A 22,907-nucleotide genomic window follows, 5' to 3' on the forward strand; every position below is an offset into this window, starting at 1 on the left:
CCTGTGGGGAGCCCAATGTGGGACTTGACCCCAGGACCCCAGTAACATGACCTGAGCCGAAGGCAGTCACTCAACCACTGAGTCACCCAGGTGCCCTTTGGCTCCTACTGTTTATACTTATTTTGAGCAGTTCCCTTGTATTAGCCAATTTTTAATTGTGGCCACTGACTTCTTGTCTTATGCAAACACCAATATATCGAAGGACCCTGCTGGGATCAAAGACCTAAAATAATTTCAGTGGTGGCTGAAGTTTAAATGAGAGTGAGCATGGTGCTGTGTGGAAGTGGAGGGGTAGGCAACACCAGATCTTAACTGAAATAATCTAAGTGGAGTGCTGCATGAGGCAATGGGAGACAATGGGAATCTAGGGCTGAGGAATGCAGAGTTCAGTAGTGATCAGTTGGGGGAGGGGTAGGTGAAAATCAGGAGTGGGGTCACAGGAAGTAAACTTCTAATTTTAAGATGGCAAAGTAAATATATTTCTGCCTCCCTTTCCTCTTGAGAATCCTCTCAAAGTAAGAGAGGAAACAAGATCTTTGATTATACCAGGAGATAACCACAATCTCAAACCACATTTTCTGAGGACTGAATTGCACATGGAGGAACAGTAATGACTTAAAAGAGCGAAGTAAGGTCAAATTCCTAAAAGGTACACACTGATATCCCTAGAGAAGGCTGAAAAGCCTCAGAAATTAAGAGCCACCAGGTACCTACCATAGAAAGGTAGACTGAAAATCTCTATGTGATGCAGTTAGAATCTCATGTTGAATGATGCAACCTGAAAATGTCTTTTCATACTATCAAATTATTGGGATTGAGTTTGGTGCCATGTTCGAATGGATTGAATTGTATGACATTGTTGGTGTATTAGTTAATGGTCACCCTTAAAAAGCAAAATTTCTGGGGCACCTGGGTGGCTTAGTTAAGTACCCAACTCTTGATTTTGGCTCAGATCATCTCAGGGTCGTGGCATTGAGCCCCATATCACACTCTGAGCTAGGCATGGAACCTGCTTAAGATCCTCTCTCCCCTCCTCCCTCTGCCCTTCCCCCATTTCTCTCCCTCTCTTAAAAAACAAAAAAGCCCATTTCCTTTAAATACTCCTTTAACCTGGCCTATGCAGGAAATTTTCAATTTTTGCTGTTAGTAGTATATAAGGTAAAAGGAATATAGACTGCTTGGCTAATAATTGTTTAGTAAATGGCTCATTTTTGTGATTCAAAATTTCCTTAAAGACTATAATGTCAGGTTTCTGAAAGCTAGGTCAGAATTGTAATTCAGTACTTTTTAAAATTTTTCTATATTTATTTTAAAGATTTTATTTATTTATTCATGGGAGAGGCAGAGACATAGGCAGAGGGAGAAGCAGGCTCCCTGTTGGGAGCCTGATGTGAGACTCAGTCCCAGGACCCCAGGATCATGACCTGAGTCTAAGGCAGACGCTCAACAACTGAGCCACCCAGGTGCCCTAGGTACTGTTTTTTTATAGCAAGTTTTTTTTAAAGACACTGAATTTTCAGGGCGTTTGGGTGCCCCAGTCCGTTAAGCATCTGCCTTTGACTCAGGTCATGTGATCCTGGAATTCCAGGATCCAGTCCCACATCAGGCTCCCTGCTCAGCAGCGAGTCTCCTCCTCCCTCTGACACCTCTCTTGTGCTCTCTTTCAAATAAATAAAATCTTTTAAAAAAAAAAGACATTAAAGTTTCATGTTCAATTTGTGATTTTTAGAAGTATATACTAAAAACTGCTGTGTCTTCAAATAGTGTCACTGCGAAGGATGAACATTAACATATCACATGCTTACTAAAAAGAAAGTAGAGCTCTTTATATAAAGGACAGGAATTTTGTGAGGGGAAGAAAGGAATAGAAAAAATACTTGCTAGGGTGTCGGACTTTGGTTTTGGTTTGGGTCAGGATCTTGGACTGGGGGATAGAGCCCTGCCTCTGGCTCCTTGCTTGGACAGAGGGTCTGCTTGAGGAGTCTCTCCTTCTGCATCCACCCTGCCCTCCAGTGAATAAATCAATTTGAAAAACAACAATTTGCCAATATATTGTGCCATTATCATGGGAATGACCATCATAGAATATTTCCAAGGCAGAAAATAGGTATTTACTAACTACTGAGATTACTAACGCCCCCCTAATAACCCCCACAACCCCCCCAAACCCACTTTATTATAACCTACATCATACCTGTCTACATACTTATCATAGTGTGTTCTAGTCAGTTTACACAGCCTAAAGAAAAGGCTAGTCCATTTAAAATATTTCCAACAGTGCTGCACATTCCACATGGGAAGTATTGTATTAATAGAATTAAATTATAATATGACAAATGTTCTTCACTCAAAAAAATTAAACTGGACATTTTTTCAGTGGAGTACAAAATTGAAAACCCAATATAAAAATGTTCAAAATAGGCAAATCTAGGGACAAAGATTTAATGGTTGTCTAGGGCTAGGGTGTCTGGGGGGTATAACTGGGTTGGATAATATCCCCCCAAAATTCACGTCCACTTGGAACTTCAGAATGTGACCTTATCTGGAAACAGATTCTTAGCAGATGTCCTTAGTAAGATAAGGTCATACTAGATTGGGAGGAGGGTTGGGTAAATCCAATGACTGCTGTCCTTATCACACCATATGAAGACACAAGGGACACACACAGGAAAGGCGGACATGTGAAGACAGAGGCAGTGATTGAAGTGCCCTGGTTATAAGTCAGTGAATGTCAAGGATTGCCACAACTACCAGAAGCTAGGGGAAAGCTGGGCAATTTTTGCCTCAGAACTCCATGAAGCAATCCTGCCAACATCCTGATTTAGGACTTCTGGCTTCCTGAGTTGTGAAAGAAGTTGTTTCTGTCGTTTTAAGTCACCAAGTTTGTGGTAATTTATTTCAGGAGTCACAGGAAACTAATATAGAGGAAAATGGGGAATGATTGCTAATGAGTATGGGGTTTCTTTCTGTGGTGATGAGAATGTTCCAAAATTGGGATGATGATTACACAACTCTGAATATATTAAGTACCACTGAATGATACACTTTAAATGGGTGAATTGTATAATACGTGAATTATATTTCAGTAAAGCAGTTTCATGCATAAAAACCTCAAATAAAAAATATATTATGCTTTTTTAAAAGACATTTATTTTTTAGAGAGTGAGAGCGACAGAGAACGTGCATGCATGCGTGCACGCAGAGGGAGGGGCAGAGAGACAGGGAAGAGTCTTAAGCAGTGGAGGAGCCCCATTTGGGAGCATCACTCCCAATCCTGAGATCATAACCTGAGCCAAAACCAAGAGTTGGATGCCTAACCGACTGCACAATGCAGGCACCCCTATCATTATGTTTTTTATTATCTCTTTTTCATTTAAACATTTTTAGGATTTAAGATTATGACCCCTATATAAAAAAAAGAATGAAAATTAAAATAGAAACACAGCTTCACAAATTTTAAAAGCAACCATTGCCTAACACGTTTAAAATGTAGGATGAATAAAACTTAGCAGTCTATTTTAAGTTAAAAAATATTTAATATTGTTGGATAAAAACACTGATGGTGACAGCTTTACATGGCTCATTCCATACATTCTGTAAGGTAAAAGGGCAAAACATTACTAGGAAAGAAATGAGTAGTTGGGTTTGTAAAAGATTTATTGACCACATAAAAGCAATTAATACGAGATGACAAACATTTAACTCAAATCATTACAAAACTTTTATGGGATAATGGTCAAATCTCTCTGATGTGTCCTGCTAAGGAAAAGAAATCATGTATATTTTTAATCCATAAGAAGTTCAAAGTCAACATTGATATTGTATAACTATCAGTGCTATTCTAGTAACCTAGAAATTTGCTATAAATAGCTTTGTCTTTTGCTAATCATTCTTACTATGATTTTATTTTATTTAACAGTGAGGACTGAAGAGGCATAATCATTTTTTAACCACTGGATAAAACAGTACTATAAATTAATGAGGGTGCTAGGCTTGGCATTTTGTGTTTAAAAGATGGAATATATTTAATTGGATTGAATATATTTCATGAGGACTTGGGTACATTTTAAGCCCAAAATGTGTTTATGAAGCTCAGTGAGAGAATATGTATACTTGACTCACTGGCTTGCTTTTAAAATGGAATAAATTTGGCACTAAATGGAACAAATGAAGACAAGCAAAATTAGGTGAGACGAAGATGCTTCATCAGGGTTGCCTGTCTTGACTTACAATTCATACTATTTCTTAGTTCTTGACTGAACAGAAACAAATAGACCTAACTACATAGCACTTCTATGATGTATGAAAATAGAATCTAGAGCTAAGATGAGATCGCTTCACTGATGAGCCAATCCCCCACTCTGCCATAATCATAGTTACAAATGTGAAATTCATTCAAGAATTCATATTTTCACCAAATGCTTATGATTTTTCAAGTTTTCTTGCTAGATACGTCTTGGTAGTGGCCAGCTAAAATATGGTCTTTGAATTAAGCAAGGAAATTCATATAAAAGAAACATCTATCTTATAGCGATCTTACTTTACTTGAAATTTCCTTTAAAAAAACAAAACAACAGAAACACCAAACTAAAACTTCGTAACCAAACTCTTGGAACAAAGCACTGTTGGCCATATTTTTGAGTCTCCGATAAATCTTGAAGTCCATTCACTTTTCATGTTTCAAGTGTTTCTTCATTTGCTCCACAAGTATCAACAACACAAATTAAACAACTTGTTACTGGGAAAGCTCGGACTTTGGAGTTGGCAACCCATTTGTCTGTCTCAGTATTATATTCAAGGATGTGTCCTAATCGACCCACACCTTGAAAACCAGCCAAGACATAAACTATAGAGCCAACTGCTGCACACTTCACTGTTACACCCTTCCATGGCATTGGCGAGACCATCTTCCACTCGTTTAATTTAATATCATAATATTCCACATTGTCCAGACCACCTTCAAAAGAATGAGATAACATGAACAATAGTATTAACAATTCTAAGATCTCTTAAAGTAATAATTCTTTGCATCTTCCCAACATTTTATTAGGAACATTTTCAAACATGCAGAACAGTTAAGAATCTTACAATGAATGCCCATATCTACCATCTATTTTTATTTTTACTTTAACAGAGTAAAAACTTAATTTTTACTTGAATCCTAAATATGTATATTTATTTTACAAAATGAAAAATGTTCTATCTGTTCTGGGAAAGTAAACAAATAGTGGATTTTCTCTCTGATTAACTTTGACTATAATTATTCAAGTCTTTATCCTGCCATTTATCTTTTAGCAGTTGATGGAAAACAGCAATGGCAAGAGATAGAAGGGAAGGAAGGTATTTGTTATACATAAGTAATGCCTAAAGGTATTGACTAAAATGAAGTTTACGGACTATAGATTCAGTTCAGATTCTTTTTAAAGAAATTATTTAAGATTTTTTCTACAAACTATTTAAGAAAATAAAAAATCAAATTTACTCATTTAAATAATAGTGATATCGATATTTTCATGCAATGTTTAAAAAATTCAAATGTTTCTGTGACTTAACAGTTCTTTAGCTAGTGTGATACTATCAGCCAGGAGGTATTTGGAAATGTGTGAAGCTGAGACTGTCACAATGACTGGCCATTACCTACATTTCATGGATAGGGATGTTAAACATACTGCAATGTTTCATAAAATATATTAGTTCCCAGAAAATATAAATATAATCCCATATGTGACAAATGCTTATATTTAGATTTTAAGAAATGTTTCAAAGATTTATGAGGAGAGATCATGCAAACCACTAGGTAAGTTGAACAGTGAATAAATGTCACATACCCAAGCCGTTCTGACCACCTACAGCAAATATCTTGTCTTTTACAAATACCAGTCCATGATTCTTCCTGGCCTCAATCATTGGACACAGCTCAGTCCATCTGGAAAATAAGCGAAAGCTTTTAGAGTACTTGTTCCCAGGAAGTGAAGTACTCATACTAATTCATTAGAAAGGTTTGTTATCCCAATTAAGTACTCATTTACTACTCACATGTGTTCACACCCATGCACCTCTGAAACATTAGAAAAAAAAAGGTCGATGTGGTTTTGAGTAATTTATTTATAGGTAGGTAAATGGGGATTTTATTCCTTTCAACTCCTGCAGAATATGAGAAATAAAGAATATCTAGAGACGACTAGCACATCTTTAGAAGAAATCCACTTCCTAATTCATAGTAATTTGTTAAGATAGTAACAAAAAAGAAAAGAAAGATACTTAATATAAAATACGAATATCATCACATACGGTTTTAATTAATATTTATGTATGAGTAAAACACAAATTTAACATTGGGCCCTAGCAATCAGCAAATTAGTAGTATCTGTTACTATTCATATGTCCACCTTCAAATGTACACTTACAACTTTAGGCAGCACTAGTAACAAAAGTATTTATTCTGTCAAATTTAATAACTTACTAGCATGTTGTTTTGTTCATGGCCACTATTATAAATAATGAGATTCAGAACATAAATGTGGACATTTAGTGTTGAAGAACACTAATTTAGGGATGCCTGGGTGGCTCAGTGGTTGAGTCTGCCTTTGACTCAGGTCATGATCCCAGGGTCCTGGGATCAAGTCCCACATCAGGCTCCCTGCATGGAGCCGGCTTCTCCCTCTGCCTGTGTCTCTGCCTCTCTCATGAGTAAATAAATAAAATCTTAAAAAAAAACAAACAAACAAACACTAATTCATAGGTAGCAGCCTCATATACAAAGACAACTGTATTATTATTTTTTTCTGTGAGACTCAATCCCTTCTTTTATATTCAATCCCAAACACACAAGTGACATTTGTGGTTGTGAAGGTAGTACTGGGACACAGGCTTGTTTCTCAAGAGCTAACATAAACCAAAACTAGCCAACAAAAGGGTAATATGACATAAGCGTAACTCTCTAATATGGTCATTTATCTCTCTTTTAAATAATTTACTAAATTTAACTTTTCAAAATATAATTAAGACATAATGATTAACTCTGAAATATTAACAACTGTTTGCTTTATATTAATAAAATTTTGTTTTAAAAGTGGTTTGACAGTTGCCACATTCATTTTCAGAGCACTCTGTAAGGTGAGGTGGGCAACACTGTTCCTTTTTTTTCCCTAGGGTCAACACACGTGCTCCTCTAAGTAAAAAAACCAGCATATAGCTCAGAGGTGGGAGCCAGTACGGGGCCTCCACTGTTTCTCTATGCAGTGAGCTTCAAATGGTGAGCTGTCAAAGTGTATTAAATACAGTCTTTAACTTGGAAAAATTCAAAATATATACCCCTTTCTTCTACACACATGTCCATGATATAAAATAAGAGCGTATTTTTAATGTAGGGTCATCTTTGACTTATGATGGTTCAAATTAGGATTTTTTGACTTCATGATAATGCAAAAGTGAAACACATACAGTAGAAACTGTACTTCACATTTTGAATTTTGATCTTTTTCTGGGCTAGCTATATGTTATTCATGATGAGCCATTCTGTACCAGCCATTCTGGTACAGAATGGAAAAAATTGGAAAGAATTCCTATAAAATTCCTTTCACTGAAAGTGAAAGCCATTCACTTTCAGTAGTCAATACATTACATGAGATATTCAACACTTTTTTGTAAAAGTTTTTGTGTTAGATGATTGTGCCCAACTATAGGCTAATGTAAGTATTCTGAGCATGTTTAAGGTAGGCCAGGCTAAGCTATGATGTTCAGTAGGTTAGTTGTATTAAATTTATTTTCTTTTTTTTTTTTAATTTATTTTCAAGGTAACAATATTTACAACTTACAATGGGTTTATCAGGATGAAACCTCATTATAAGTGGAGGAAACTCTTGAAGGTTTAGAGTTTAGGTCCTTGCTCTCCCTGACCTGAACTTCATTTTTTAAATTTTTAAAAATTTTAAAAGATTTTATTTATTTATTCATGAGAGACACACAGAGAGAGAGGCAGAGACACAGGCAGAGGGAGAAGCAGGCTTCATGCAGGAAGCCCGATGTGGGACTCGATCCTGGGACGCTGGGACCACTTCCTGAGCCCAAGGCAGATTCTCAACTGCTGAACCACCCAGGCATCCCCCCGACCTGAACTTTAGTGTTTAGAAGCTTTTCTTAAAATTCTGACTACAGAAACTGTCATGTTATTTCCAAAGGTTTCGATTCTTAGTAGCTTCCAATTAAACCACTATAGTTACAAAACACTTAAAACGCAAAAAAGGGGCAGCCCCGGTGGCTTAGCGGTTTAGCGCTGCCTTCTGCCCAGGGTGTGATCCTGGAGACCATGGGTCGAGTCCCACGTCAGGCTCCCTGCATGGAGCCTACTTCTCCCTCTGCCTGTTTCTCTCTCTTTCTCTCTTTCCCTCTCTGTATCTCTAATAAATAAAAAATCTTAAAAAAAAAACAAAAACGGAAAAAATTGGAAAGAATTCCTATAAAAAATAACTTAGGTGGGCAGATCACATATTAAAAAAAGGAAATCATGGTAGCATATTACTTTTCATTTTGACATCTGGATAATTATAGTCACACTAGCTTTTTACTTAGGAAAATTTAAAAGCATTGAAGAGAATTTAAGTTTCACACATAAGCTCAATATATACAAAAGAAATGCAAACTTGTGTGAGTTTTAAGATATTCCCCAAATTAAATGTATTCACCTAGTTTTAAAAAATATTGAAGTTACAGAATTCCTTTATACTTTTCCCCTGCTACTACGAATAAGAATATATTGATTTACACTCATAGTGTCTGATTAAAGATCTTAAAATTTAGAATCCTAGAGTTTATCTGATATGTGTTCAACTTTAAGAGATTTTTTTATAAATGAAAAAATAGGAAGCAGGACAAAGAGACTAGTTTTCCAACTAGTATGTTGTAATACTTTTTGAGCATAAGGTGTCTGAGAGACTGCCATAGGAGGGTAAAGAGTTGGCATATAACTCTATAGTTTGGGACAAGATGGGCCAGATAGCTCAACTGATGGATGACAGAATGAGATAAGGGGTATTCTCAGCATGCCCTGGCAAGTACTAAAGATACATTCTGAAAAACACTGAGTAGTAGTAAATGTGATGATCTCAAAGACATTTTCTAGTCTCAATACTTTTTTAAAAGATTTATTTATTTTAGAGAGAGAAAGAGAGGGAGAGGATCTCCAGCAGACCACCTGGTAAGTGTGAAGCCCGATTTGAAGCTTGATCTCATGATCTTGAGGATCATGACCTGAGCCAAAATCAAAGAATTGGAGGCTACCTGACTGAGTGAGGCACCCAGGTGTCCCTAGTCTAAAAAGATCAGTTTCAAGATAAGCTGCTTTCCGTTCTAACACTGGTAAGTAACCAGTTGAACAAAAAAATGAGAAAAGAACAATTGTAACTACAGTTTTGTTTGGGAGAGAAGTTATTGATTTTAAATCCTTTAAAAGTAGGTGGGAAGCATAAATAATTGCACAATGGTTAATCATAGTTTATAATTAAATTCTTACTTTTCATTAAAAAAAACAAAACCAATACCTGGATTAGAAGACTTCTATGTTTTGTAATCTGGCAATACTTCCTAAATATAAAACTTGAGCATAAAAACTTTGGCATAGCATTTAAGTTGAACATATGTACCCAATAGCTTGTTCTGGTAAAGGAAGAACAATCCTTTCAAATCAATAAATAACTTTTCTTATCAAATCTCTTTGGATGTTTCTGAGTATCAACAAAAAATCTGACTGGGGTATTACCTGTAGTCATTTCCTTAGAAATGTACTTACTCCATCCCTCACCCCACCCCTTTCTGTAATTGGCATATCACCTTTGGCTACATTGAACAAGTTCCATCATTAACTACAAGGTCAGAAAATCTGGCTAACCACTTATTTCGTTAGCATTTTGCCTTTTAAAAAGCAACTATTTACATGCCAGATTTAAGAATAATCATACTGACTAAATATGTATCCAAACATACTTTAGTAAGCATGAAATCAGAATTAAGACATTATACCTAGGGGTATGATTTATTAATGACACTAATCAATATATAGTATTTCCAATTAAAGGCAAATTTACTACCAATCATAAATTCTTGCCCCTCCGTCCCTACATTTCCTGACCTCAAACAAAAATATTTTATGAATTTGATGAATCAGTCAGAATTGTCTCATTCATAGGCAACTACTGCAATATTGCAATTATATGCAGGAACAGAAAGAGAGGGGCTCCCACAGGGTATATAAGACAAAACACAGAGGAAGGGTCCAGGCCATAAACATGTCCCTAAACCAACACATTCAAAAGTGTGTGTGCATTCTTAATACAAGAACTAAATTTTTCTGTTGAGTCCTTCTGCTTTTTGCCATCTTCTTCCTCTGAACTTACAGAATACATTTAACTGTGAAATAAGACTTTTTTTGTTTATACACAGTGTAGTTTTAATGAGTTATGCATAAGGTTAGTCCCACACACTTCCACAAATAAGTTTATAAACACTTAAATCTAAAGAAAGAAAGAAGTTATTTGAAAGGTGAATTATAAACATTGTAACTTCACTGATTTAAGAATAGGTCCATTCCCATATGATTTTAAAATTAAGACTTTTAAATGGATACATACGTTTCTGTGGCAGGATCATAAACCTCACAGGAATTCAGCACTCTCCCAGAAACATTGTTCCCTAAACTTCCACCACAAACATAGATCAGGCCATTGGCTTCCACCATCCCATGGCTGCAGCGCTGAGTCAACATGCTGGGCTTTGTGTGCCAACTTTCAGTTCTGGTGTCATAGCACTCAAATAAATATAGAGCTGAGTTTCCTGTTTAAAAAAAAAAAAAAAAAAAAAAAGACTCCATCATGCTTAATTTAGTGTATGTGTGGGTTTGGAGCAAGCTGATGGTAGAGCCGGGTCATTAGTTCCTAGAGGAAAGAATTTAAAGTTATAGTCTTCTCTAAACTTAATTTACACTAACAGCAAAATGGAGGAATAGCTTAAGAAAAAACTAACCCTCAATTTCTTTCAGAAATGGGCCCTCAACTTTATGGTCAACTAATATTCGATAAAGGAGGAAAGACTATCCACTGGAAGACAGTCTTTTCAATAAATGGTGTTGGGAAAATTGGACATCCACATGCAGAAGAATGAAACTAGACCACTCTCTTTCACCGTACACAAAGATAAACTCAAAATGGATGAAAGATCTAAATGTGAGACAAGAATCCATCAAAATTCTAGAGAACACAGGCAACACCCTTTTTGAACTTGGCCACGGTAACTTCTTGCAAGATACATCCACGAAGGCAAAAGAAACAAAAGCAAAAATGAACTACTGGGACTTCATCAAGATAAGAAGCTTTTGCACAGCAAAGGATACAGTCAACAAAACTAAAAGACAACCTACAGAATGGGAGAAGATATTTGCAAATGACGTATCAGATAAAGGGCTAGTTTCCAAGATCTATAAAGAACTTATTAAACTCAACACCAAAGAAACAAACAATCCAATCATGAAATGGGCAAAAGACATGAACAGAAATCTCACAGAGGAAGACACAGACATGGCCAACAAGCATATGAGAAAATGCTCTGCATCACTTGCCATCAGGGAAATACAAATCAAAACCACAATGAGATACCACCTCACACCAGTGAGAATGGGGAAAATTAACAAGGCAGGAAACCACAAATGTTGGAGAGGATGTGGAGAAAGGGGAACCCTCTTACACTGTTGGTGGGAATGTGAACTGGTGCAGCCACTCTGGAAAACTGTGTGGAGGTTCCTCAAAGAGTTAAAAATAGACCTGCCCTACGACCCAGCAACTGCACTGCTGTGGATTTACCTCAAAGATGCAGATGCAATGAAACGCCGGGACACCTGCACCCCGATGTTTCTAGCAGCAATGGCCACAATAGCTAAACTGTGGAAGGAGCCTCGGTGTCCACCGAAAGATGAATGGATAAAGAAGATGTGGTTTATGTATACAATGGAATATTACTCAGCCATTAGAAATGACAAATACCATTTGCTTCAACGTGGATGGAACTGGAGGGTATTATGCTGAGTGAAGTAAGTCAATCGGAGAAGGACAAACAGTGTATGTTCTCATTCATTTGGGGAATATAAATAATAATGAAAGGGAATAGAAGGGAAGGGAGAAGAAATGGGTAGGAAATATCAGAAAGGGAGACAGAACATGAAGACTCCTAACTCTGGGAAACGAGTGACTGGGTGACGGGCACTGAGGGGGGCACTTGACGGGATGAGCACTGGGTGTTATTCTGTATGTTGGCAAATTGAACACCAATAAAAAATAAATTTATTATTAAAAAAAAAGAAAAAACTAACCCTGTTTGTATAGATCTTAGAAAAAATTTTTCAAAAGGATCTGCAGGAGAGATTTATTCATTGGTAATTAATTTTAAGAAACTGGTTTGACTTCAGAAGAGAAATTAAATAAGTAACATTATGAATGTCTTCAAGCCCAGTACATATGAAGATAATTATTTAAGCTTCAAATGTTTATAGAGGAGAAAAGTGTAGTGATTTATAGATGGTAACTCCATACCTTAAAGTCTGAAAACTCCTATCTGATAATATTCTAAGGCTTATCATTTAACATTCTATAATAATCACTGCACCAGTAACAAAACTATTCTTCCTGACTACTCTCTGGCTCTGTGAGTAAGCCCTGAAGTCCTGCTGGCCCGTTTTTTTTTTTTTGTTTTGTTTTTTTTAATTTTTATTTATTTATGATAGTCACAAAGAGAGAGGGAGAGAGGGAGAGAGAGGCAGAGACACAGGCAGAGGGAGAAGCAGGCTCCATGCACCGGGAGCCCGACATGGGATTCGATCCCGGGACTCCAGGATCGCGCCCTGGGCCAAAGGCAGGCACCAAACTGCTGCGCCACCCAGGGATCCCTGGCCCGTTCTTAAATATACTCTCAAGGTTGTATCACTGCATGTCTCTGGTGTATTTTGATTATATACATTAACGGCAAAACATATACATCCTGTCTTATAACTTCTATACATTATAAGGGCTCAATAAAGAGTTTTAGAAATGATACCAAAAGGGACACCTGGGTGGCTTGGTGGTTGAGTGTCTGCCTTTGGCTCAGGGCGTGATCACAGATTCCCAGGATCGAGTCCCACATTGGGCCCCCGGTGTATGGAGCCTGCTTCTCCCTCTGCCTGTGTCTCTGCCTTTCTTTCTCTGTCTCTCTCATGAATAAATAAATAAAAATCTTAAAATAAAACAGTTTTAATTTGGTAGATTCAGTTGATACTAAGAGGAAATAGGAAGTATATGGCAGACATAAGAAACTAAGGAAAACACTGACTTAGTAATTGCTGAAGAAATAGTTACCTACCCTACTTTTTAATAAAAAGTGTTTCTATAGAACAGTTACTTTCTATTTTCTTTAGGATTTATTGTATTTGAAATATGCTTCATTAGACATTGTATAAAAAAGGCTTTTAAAGAGGAAAAGAGTCATTTCTTAAGTCACATTTTTAAAAATCTTTAATTCTTCCCATATTAATTTGATATCTTATGAGGGGAGTAAAAACTTAAAACAGACAAGTTTGCTGAACAAAAGTAATACATTCTTTGGCCTAATATAAAAATCATCAAAAAAAAAAAAAAAAGACGGGGTGCCTAGGTGGTTCAGTGGTCTGCCTTTGGCTCAGGTCATGATCCTGAGGTCTTGGAGATCTAGTCCTACATCAGGTTCCCTGCATGGAGCCTGCTTCTCCCTCTGCTTGTGTCTCTGCCTTTCTCTCTGTGTCTCTCATGAAGAAATAAATAAAATCTTAAAAAAATAAAGAATTAACACTTGAATTCCATACCATAGGTTTATTTGGTCTTCCTAGTTTTCATTATAAGCCCATTATTTAACTAAAGAAATTATATGAAAAGGTGAAAGCATGTTAAAGCTATTATGTATCTAGTCTACACCTAGAATATCCATTTAGAAAAATTATTCATTTAGAAAAAGATCACCACTGGACAGTAACAAAGTACCCATCAATGAGAAAGATTTTTTACAGCCAAACCCATACCTTGTTGTGATCAGTAAGCATAAAATACCACTACCAGTCATTATATTAAATAGTTAAAGAATAAAAGCAAATGAGAAAGATCATTCTTACTTTTTTTCTGATATAAAGAAAGAAGAGGCAGTAAGGTATAAAAAAATCTTAAAAGCATGAATGTAATAAAGAGATTTTAAAGGGTCTATTAGTAAGCCAAACTCTGAAATCTTTAAAGTAAATAATAATACGTATCTAAAACTAATCTAGGGGCGCCTGGGTGGCTCAGTTGGTTAAGTATCTGTCTTTGACTCAGGTCATGATCTCAGGGTCCTGGGATCGAGCCCCATGTGGGGCTCCCTGCTCTGTGGGGAGTCTGCTTCTCCCTCTCTCTCTGTCCCTCTCCTCATTCTCCCTTTCCCTCTCACAAATAAAAATACAATCTTTAAAAAATAAAAAATAAACGAGGGCAGCCCGGGTGGCTCAGTGGTTTGGCGCCGCCTTCAGCCCAGGGTGTGATCCTGGAGACTGGGGTTGAGTCCTACGTCGGGCTCCTTGCATGGAACCTGCTTCTCCCTCTGCCTTGCGTCTCTCATGAATAAATAAATAAAATCTTTAAAACAAAAACAAAAACAAAAACGAATCTAGATAGAACTAAAATCCAGATGGTATGAGAAAAAAACGGGACAATTAACGTAATCTAGGAAGCTGAAGTTCTTGTAAAATGATTTATAAAAAAAAAAGTAAGGTAAACCTTTAGGGAAATAGGCTCTAAAATATGACAGATATGTATTTAAATTATGTCAAAAAGACAATTGTTTATGTAAATATGAAAGCCAGGAAACATACTTGGTAAAACACCTTCTCCCAAACAAAAATACTGAGTAAATCCTTACCGACTTCGGAACCTCCAGATGTGTAAATTTTGCCTTCTGCAGCACAGGCAGCCAGGCTGTCTCGAGGTGTGGGAGGGCCCAGTTTAGAATACCAGCTATCCTTCACAACATTATAGCAATCCATTCGTTTTATAGGGAAAAGCTGAGAGCCACCCAAAATATATACTACATTGTCCCAAAACACGCATGCTGCATCTCTTCGTTTTTCAAAGGGGCAGCGGATGTCTGTCCAGCTATAATCCTGTAACAGGAATGGAGGAAGCAATCAGTAATGAAAAAATATAATTGATACAGATGAGACAAAGATATAGTTGAGAAAGTACAAAATGTTAAGAGTATGTTAATTTGCTAGAGTACATATAACAATGTTTGGCTTAAGACAAAATCTAATTTAATCTTGTGTGATTTCTTCAGAATGTTGGTTAGTTAGGGCAGAGGGCAAGAGGAAGATGGTGACTGCTTTGGGTGTTTTCTGGTTCCAGATTAAACTCTAATACATTTGGATGTATCATTATTATCACTAAGTCTTCAATTCCTTCTGTTATTAAGGACGTTATTAATACAAGAAAATTCTAAAACAAGTTTTGTTATGTAGAAAAAAGCTTCTTTCAAATGTAAATTGGGGTGCCTGGGTAGCTTAGTTGGTTGAGCATCTGACTCTTGATTCTGGCTCAGGTCATGATCTTGGGGTTGTGGGATGGAGTCCCATGTGGGGCTCTGTGCTCAGCAGGGAGTCTGCTTGGGATTCTTTCTTTCTGCCCCTCCCCCTGCTCGCACACTCTTTCTCAAATAAATAAATCCTTAAAAACAAAAACAACAAAACCCCAAATGTAAACATACCCAACCCCTTCCCGCCAGATATATAGTGATAATAACCATTGGCAGGGCACCTGGATGTCTCAGTCGGTTAGGTGTGGACTCTTGATTTGAGCTCAGGTCATGATCTTGAGTCGTGGGATCGGGCCAGGAGTCCAGATCCACGGTCACTGTGGAGTCTGCTTGAAATTCTCTCTCCCACTCCTAACTCTGGGAAACGAACTAGGGGTGATGGAAGGGGAGGTGGGCAGGGGGTGGGGGTGACTGGGTGACGGGCACCGAGGGGGGCACTTGATGGGATGAGCACTGGGTGTTATTCTATATGTTGGCAAATTGAACACCAATAAAAAATAAATTTTTATATATATAAAAAGAAATTTTCTCTCCCTTTCCCTCTGCCCTTCCCCCAGCTCTCACACACGTGCACTCTCTCTAAATAAATAAATAAAATCTTTTTTTTTAAAGATTTTATTTATTTATTCATGAGAGACATAGAGAGGCTGAGAGATAGGCAGAGAGAGAAGTAGGCTCCATGCAGGAAGCCAGATGTGGGACTCGATCCTGAGACTCTCAGATCACACCCTGAGCCAAAGGCAGATGCTCAACTGCTGAGCTACCCAGGCAGCCCTAAATAAATGAAATCTTAAAAGAATCATCAGATAATATGAAGCTTAAACTGCTGTTATCCTACTGATGTCTAAAGCTAGAAGGTATTTTGTGGACTTCTGTGATATTAACTTTTTTAATGAAGATTTTATTAGAGACAGCAAGCAAGAAAGAGAACATAAGTGGGGGGAGAGGTAGAGGGAGAATGAGAAGCAGACTCCCCAATGAGTGCCGGGAGCCCAATGCAAGGTTTGATCCCAGGACTACAGTATCATGACCTGAGCTGAAGGCAGAGGCTTAACTGACTGAACCACCCAGGCATGCTGTGATATAAATTTTTTAAAAATATTCAGTTGAGCCAGTATATTCAGCTGAAATCTTAAAGCCGTGATATTTACTATGAAATATTAGACTGGTCTGGAAACTCACTTTTTTCTTCTGGATTAGAGATGAGCATGTATCAGTACTTCACAATAATGGCTGTTTGTTCACATTATCATTTAGTTTCCTTATTATGTTTGGTACATCCAAAGATACCTTTTTCTATGTAAATGTATGGGGATTTCTCCCAAAGCCACAGTATCTTGGATCCTCCCCTTTTTTTTTGAACAAGGCGGCTACATTGTTCCTGCTGCTTTCTGAAAATATCTGAACACAATTAGGGTCAGACAGAAATCCAAACAATTCCTGATCTCATTGAGCAAAGCAGTGGTATGATTATTAACACTGAGTTCCCTTTGGGAAAATCTGATGGATATCTACCACACTAGTATCCAATGTTTCATCCATTCATTAGATTAGATCAAAGCATCACAGAATATAAAGAATGGTCTCAGGAAAAAAAAAGAGCCTGTCATATGGAATACTTGACTCCTAGTGATGATAAACATTTTTAAGTGACCAAAAAAATAAAAGTCTTAATCCTTGTTTTATTCTCAGATTAGGATCTATGTGGCCCCCTCGGTTACTCAGTAGTATACCTACTGGCATTCACATAAAACTATAGGGTAAATATAACATTTTTCTAAAGTTTTACTCAATGGATACCGAATAACCGGGGAAAATTATTATTTTAAGATCTTATTTGAGAGACAGCGAGAGAGAGAGAGAGAGAGAGAGAGAGAGTGAGAGAGAGAGCATGCACAAGTGAACACACGGAGGGGAGGGCAGAGGGAGAAGCAGAATCCCTGGTGAGAAGGGAGTGTGACTCTGAGATCATGACCTGAGCTGAAGGCAGATGCTTAACCAACTGAACCACCCAGGCTCCCCCTGGGAACAATTATTGTTAAAATTTGTTTTCTTAGAGTTGCATACCACAGAATGAAAAAAAAAAAATAAGAGAAAATAATGACCATACTCTACAAAGAGTGATCCCTCAAGAGTGAACTAATGCTTCTCTTACATATTCTATAAATCTACTCATAATTCCTACCTGACCAAGATCATTAGCAGAGATATAAAATTATTAAGATAGTGTTAACTCAGTGAATCTCAAACTCTTGCCACTCTTACATCCAATTTGTTTGATACTGATCATTAGAGAGCAATATGGAAACTTTTCTATAGTTTCTAAAGATATCCACAGGAACACTATCTTTCCTTGCTCTTCCTTAATTTCAGGATTAGAAAATGGGTGACATATTCTTTTAAATGATCTCTAAGACCTGCTACTCTTCACATTAAAAATAATTGCTGGGATACCTGGGTGGCGCAGCAGTTGAGGATCTGCCTTTGGCTCAGGGCCTGATCCCAAGTCCGGGGATCAAGTCCCACATCAGGGTCCCTGAGAGGAGCCTGCTTCTCTCTCTGCCTGTGTCTCTGCCCCCCTCTCTCTCTCCGTCTTTCATGAATAAGTAAAATCTTAAAAAAAAAAAAAATTGCCGATGTAGGGGCTGGAATTAAAATACAAACAAAATACATTTAAAAAAAAAAAAAACAAAAAAAACAAAATACATTTTAACTAAATGCACTTAACATTTAGATACTAGGATACGGAGTTCCAAAAAAAGGGGAAATAACTCCCCAGAATTTGGCAGAAATAATTCCCTTAATTTTCAAATACTATTCAAGAGTTTTAGAAAGGAATAAGTGAGTGCTCATATGTACCTGTCATTTAGGGCTTTGCTAGGCTTCAGATTTAAGAATTAAAATAAACTGAATAAATTGCTCTCTTGGAACTATAAGCCCAAAGGAAAAATGATTAGCCAGTGTGCGCAGTGTGTACGTGAGTGCATGTGGGACAAGAAAAGCACATGCTTCTACTAGTAATTTGGGCTCCATTTCCTTAGATATCCTCAAGTTTTTAAATCTTTTTCAACTCTCCAAACACTGTCATTAGTCAAAGTACATGTTAGACACTAAGCGTGATCAATTGTGACATTTAATATTCTGCCTAATAGTTTTCTTCTAGGCAGATGAAACGACCTTTGCAAGAATTTTACTTAGAATGCAAATATGATTTCATTTTAGCTAAAATTTAATGTTTTACCTTGAGCTCATTAAATACACCCGTCAGGTATTAACTGCACCTGTGTTTGAAAATACCTGGCTTTGATTGTATGCCTGTATGTAGGGGAGCTTTTTTCCTGTATGTATAGGTAGATCTCACTGGAAAGTCTAATTCTCCCAATCTATACCTCACCCAAAACAGAATACCAAGAAGGTGATCTGATGTTTACCCTTTAATAATTTGTACTGCCTAAAAGATAACATATGTGTAGTTGAGGAAGCAAGCAGAGAAGCAAAAATATAGATGAGAAGTCAGACTTATAGGCTCCATAGATTTGAATGCCAGGTTTTATCTTAGTAGTGATGGGACTACCCCCAATCTGGGGCCTGTTTACCACTCCCTGAGCTCCAAGGTTACACCTCAAGCTAGAGGGAAAGGTAGCTTTCCTGTTAGCAACTAGATAGATACATAGCAATAGCAGTAGAGTTACAGTGTATGTGTGTGGGCAGGGAACTGTTACTCTAAAAACAATTTAATTCAGTTAAGTTTTATTGAGTATCTATTTCATGCAAAGTTCTGTGCCTGGCTGAGCAAAAGATATGAAAATGGTAAAACTGGAAAGCCTGGAAAAGACAGAGGTAGGGGGCAGCCCTGGTGGCTTAGCGGTTTAGCACTGCCTTCAGCCCAGGGCGTGATCCTGGAGACCCGGAATCGAGTCTCATGTCAGGCTCCCTGCATGGAGCCTGCTTCTACCTCTGGCTGTGTCTCTGCCTCTCTCTGTCTCTAATAAATAAATAAAATCTTAAAAAAAAAAAAAAAAGACAGAAGTAGAAGGAACTTTTGATATGTTACCTGTCTATGCATCCACATACATACACATTCATGTATAAAGTCCTGTCTTCCCTGGTCCTAGTCAGACTTTCTTGTCTCTGCTGTGATATACCAACACTCTAGACTTTTTTTTTTTTTTTTTAAAGCTGAAGGCTCTTTTTCTTGTTGTAGGCTTCCCTGACTGCTTTTTTCTAAATCCCCACCACACTAAAGTCTGGGCTTCAAGAATAAGCATTCCTATATCTTGCTCTGTGTGATTTTTCTAGCAGTAGTACAATGCTACAGGATAGTGAAATGCTTCTTGAGGTAAGGAGCTGTAATAGCTCTCTAAATTCCACAAGGCAAAAATATCAGTCTATTTTCCTTGAGAGTAAGGACTGATTTTATACTAATCCACATTCTGAAAACACATGAATCTTCAAATAATAGAAATGGCACAGATGGATTTTAATAAGACAACCAAAATCCAAAATAAAAGAAATACTTATTTTTAAGGCTTGAGAATTTTATTTTGGATCATTTTGAAAGGATACCAAAGATAGGGAAGACTGGTCTTAGAAAAAAAAGGAAGCAAAATGAACAAAAATGGCAAAACCTTAAGCTTTCTGGCAGAAATTTCAAGGAGTCCATCTGAGTTTAAGATGACCAAATCATAAGCACTTTTTGTTAAGCCATTATCTGATTTATTTTAGTTTCTAAAGGCTGTTTAAAAATAATCACAGAACTATGGCAACAATCTATATAGAAAGCAGGCTTATGCCAGATGCAAGAATATTCCTGGAAGTAGTTTCATGAAAAATACATAAAAACAGTTCTAGCTTCATTCATTTCACAAAATCACAAAGAATGGACCTCTAGGGAGTTGGGAAACACGGGCACTGAGCAAGGCTGTGGAGAAGCCTTGGGATGCAGAGTCACTTATCTTTCAGGGATGTTAGTTCACTTCCCTGTAAAACAAAAAGCCTGAACTGGATGAATTTAGGGCTTCTCCCTTTCAGCCCTAAAATCCAATGATCTTAGGGTCCAAATGTTTTAGAAAGTACCTCTGAACAAAGAGCTACTAATTAACTTATTCATTATCAAGCACTTCCCTTTCCAGGAATTATGCTGAAATATCTTAATCATTATTTTAAAAGATACCTGAGTGGCTCAGTCTGTTAAGCATCTACCTTCAGCTCCGGTCATGATCCTGGGAGCCCTGATTCTGGGCTCCCTGTTCAGCAGGGAGTTGGCTTCTCCCTCTGCCCCTTTCCCCACTTACGCATGCTTGCTCTCAAATAAAATCTTCAAAAAAAATTTTTTAATACAACAACTAGGCAAATGGTACCAAAAGTATGGCACAAGGAAAACAACTTCTTAGAGCAAATGCTTTTAATAGTGCTAAATATCTTAACAAAAAGGTCAAAGTAAAACTAATTTAACGTTTTAAGATCTGAAAAACAGCTACTTTACTATGAGGCTGCATTTCAGCTACAAGACAGATCAGAATCAGTCTTTGCCATCCTTCCAAGTGGCACACTTACTAGGGCATTCTGGTTTTCGGAAGTAAACACTTGATCATTCCCAATAATTTCACAGGTTTTACCCATTTTGAAATACACTAATTTTCAAGAGGGTCATGCAAATATCACTGGAAACATATTAACCTCTCCAAGTACAGAAAAGGGTTTCATAAATCAGCCATTAGAAGAAAACATTTTAGTAACCCAAGTTCTTCAAGAAATATAGCATTGTAGTTAGGAAAAAAGGCTTCCACAGTGGAGGCTGGATGGGGTGGGAAGGCATGACTGTGCTATTGTAAACTGCTAGATAAAATTAGGAACAAACCCGTAAGTGGTCATTTCTCAGCTGTCAGTGATTATTAGCATTGACAAGGAGTCTGAATAAGGCCAGAGACCAGCTTAAAGGGAATTACTGGTGCTTTATCGGATCACAAAATGTTCTTGCCTTCCACTCTCAAAAGAAAACCATACTACCAAAAACCAAAAACTCAAACCTAAACTACTCAGAAATTTAAATATGAAATGAAATTCGATCCAAAAGTGAAATCTAAGAAGGATTATGCTTGATAATACCACTTGTCCTTTGAATACAAAATAAATGAAATAGGAGGGAAGTATCCCTGTGTTAGCACTCTGCCAGGTATTTCAACACAAGATTTGCCTTTAGATGAACTCTGCTTTGTTATTTTAATTCTTGGCACAAGAAGGCATATTACCCCTTAAATGACTATCCTGAATCTTAAAATGAAGAACTTTCACTTTTAAATATGGAAAATGAGGAATCCTGAAACTGAATTAAGATCAAAGATGGAGGGATCCCTGGGTGGCTCAGCAGTTTGGCGCCTGCCTTCGGCCCAGGGCGTGATCCTGGAGTCCCAGGATCGAGTCCCACGTCGGGCTCCCTGCATGGAGCCTGCTTCTCCCTCTGTCTGTGTCTCTGCCTCTCTCTCTCTCTCTCTTTCTCTGTGTCTCTCATGAATGAATAGATAAAAATCTTTAAAAAAAAAAAAAAGATCAAAGAGGGAGTCAAGTGAACATAACTGATATTCACATAAATCCTGAGATTTCAACTCTGTTAACAGACCAAAAAACTGACCTTTAGAAAGATAAACTGATTTGCCTAAGCTCATCTAGCTAAACTTGAAAGGCTCCCTGTGGGGGAGTCCTATGTGGGACTCTATCCTGGGCCCCAGGACCACGACCCAAGCCAAAGGCAGACACTCAACCACTGAGCCACCTGGGCACCCCTCTAATGTCTTTCATTTTTTTTTTTAAAGCACAAAACTATTAGATTCCATGCGGTTAAATAATACTTGAGAAGCTTATATGAAAAATTTTAATAACCATACTTATCAAGCCAAAAAGATGCATTCATACTTAGGATTCAATATATTCTTGTCTTTTCTCTTTCTTCCTATCCAAACTCTACCAATAAGTTTCCTTCAAGAAAACCTCCATGGACAAATTCAACTCAGAGTGAGCTCTTCAAATTAACAAGGCTGTTACTGCCTGTCATATTGGGGCTTTTTTTTTTTTTTTTTTTTTAAAGTAGGCTCTCCACTCTGGGTGTGGAGCTCAACATGTGGGGCTTTGAACTCAATCCTGAGATCAACACCTGAGCTGAGATCAAGAGTCAGATGCTTAACCAGCTGAGTCATCCAGGCATCTCCGTACTGGTACTTCTTTTTTAAATTAATTAATTAATAAACAAATTAATTAATTAATTTAAAGATTTTATTTATTCGACAGAGAGAGCAAGTGCACAA

The 22,907-nt window shown here is 37.3% G+C and overlaps 1 protein-coding gene across 10 annotated transcripts in view; it reads right to left on the reverse strand.

Moving 5' to 3' along the window:
• Positions 1 to 3,639: 3,639 nt before the first annotated feature.
• The window catches only part of KLHL7 (kelch like family member 7), a 66,900-nt gene continuing 47,632 nt past the window's right edge, over positions 3,640 to 22,907 (reverse strand). For all 10 annotated transcript variants that reach the window (XM_072783789.1, XM_072783792.1, XM_072783785.1 and 7 more), the window contains 4 exons: positions 14,938 to 15,178; positions 10,626 to 10,827; positions 5,829 to 5,926; positions 3,640 to 4,957 (listed from right to left, as the gene is read on the reverse strand). In XM_072783789.1, the coding sequence (XP_072639890.1) occupies positions 4,674 to 4,957; positions 5,829 to 5,926; positions 10,626 to 10,827; positions 14,938 to 15,178 (825 nt within the window). In that variant the 3' untranslated portion in view covers positions 3,640 to 4,673. The remainder of the gene's footprint in view (positions 4,958 to 5,828; positions 5,927 to 10,625; positions 10,828 to 14,937; positions 15,179 to 22,907) is intronic.

This window comes from Canis lupus, chromosome 18, assembly GCF_048164855.1.
Source record: "Canis lupus baileyi chromosome 18, mCanLup2.hap1, whole genome shotgun sequence".
Taxonomy (NCBI): domain Eukaryota; kingdom Metazoa; phylum Chordata; class Mammalia; order Carnivora; family Canidae; genus Canis; species Canis lupus.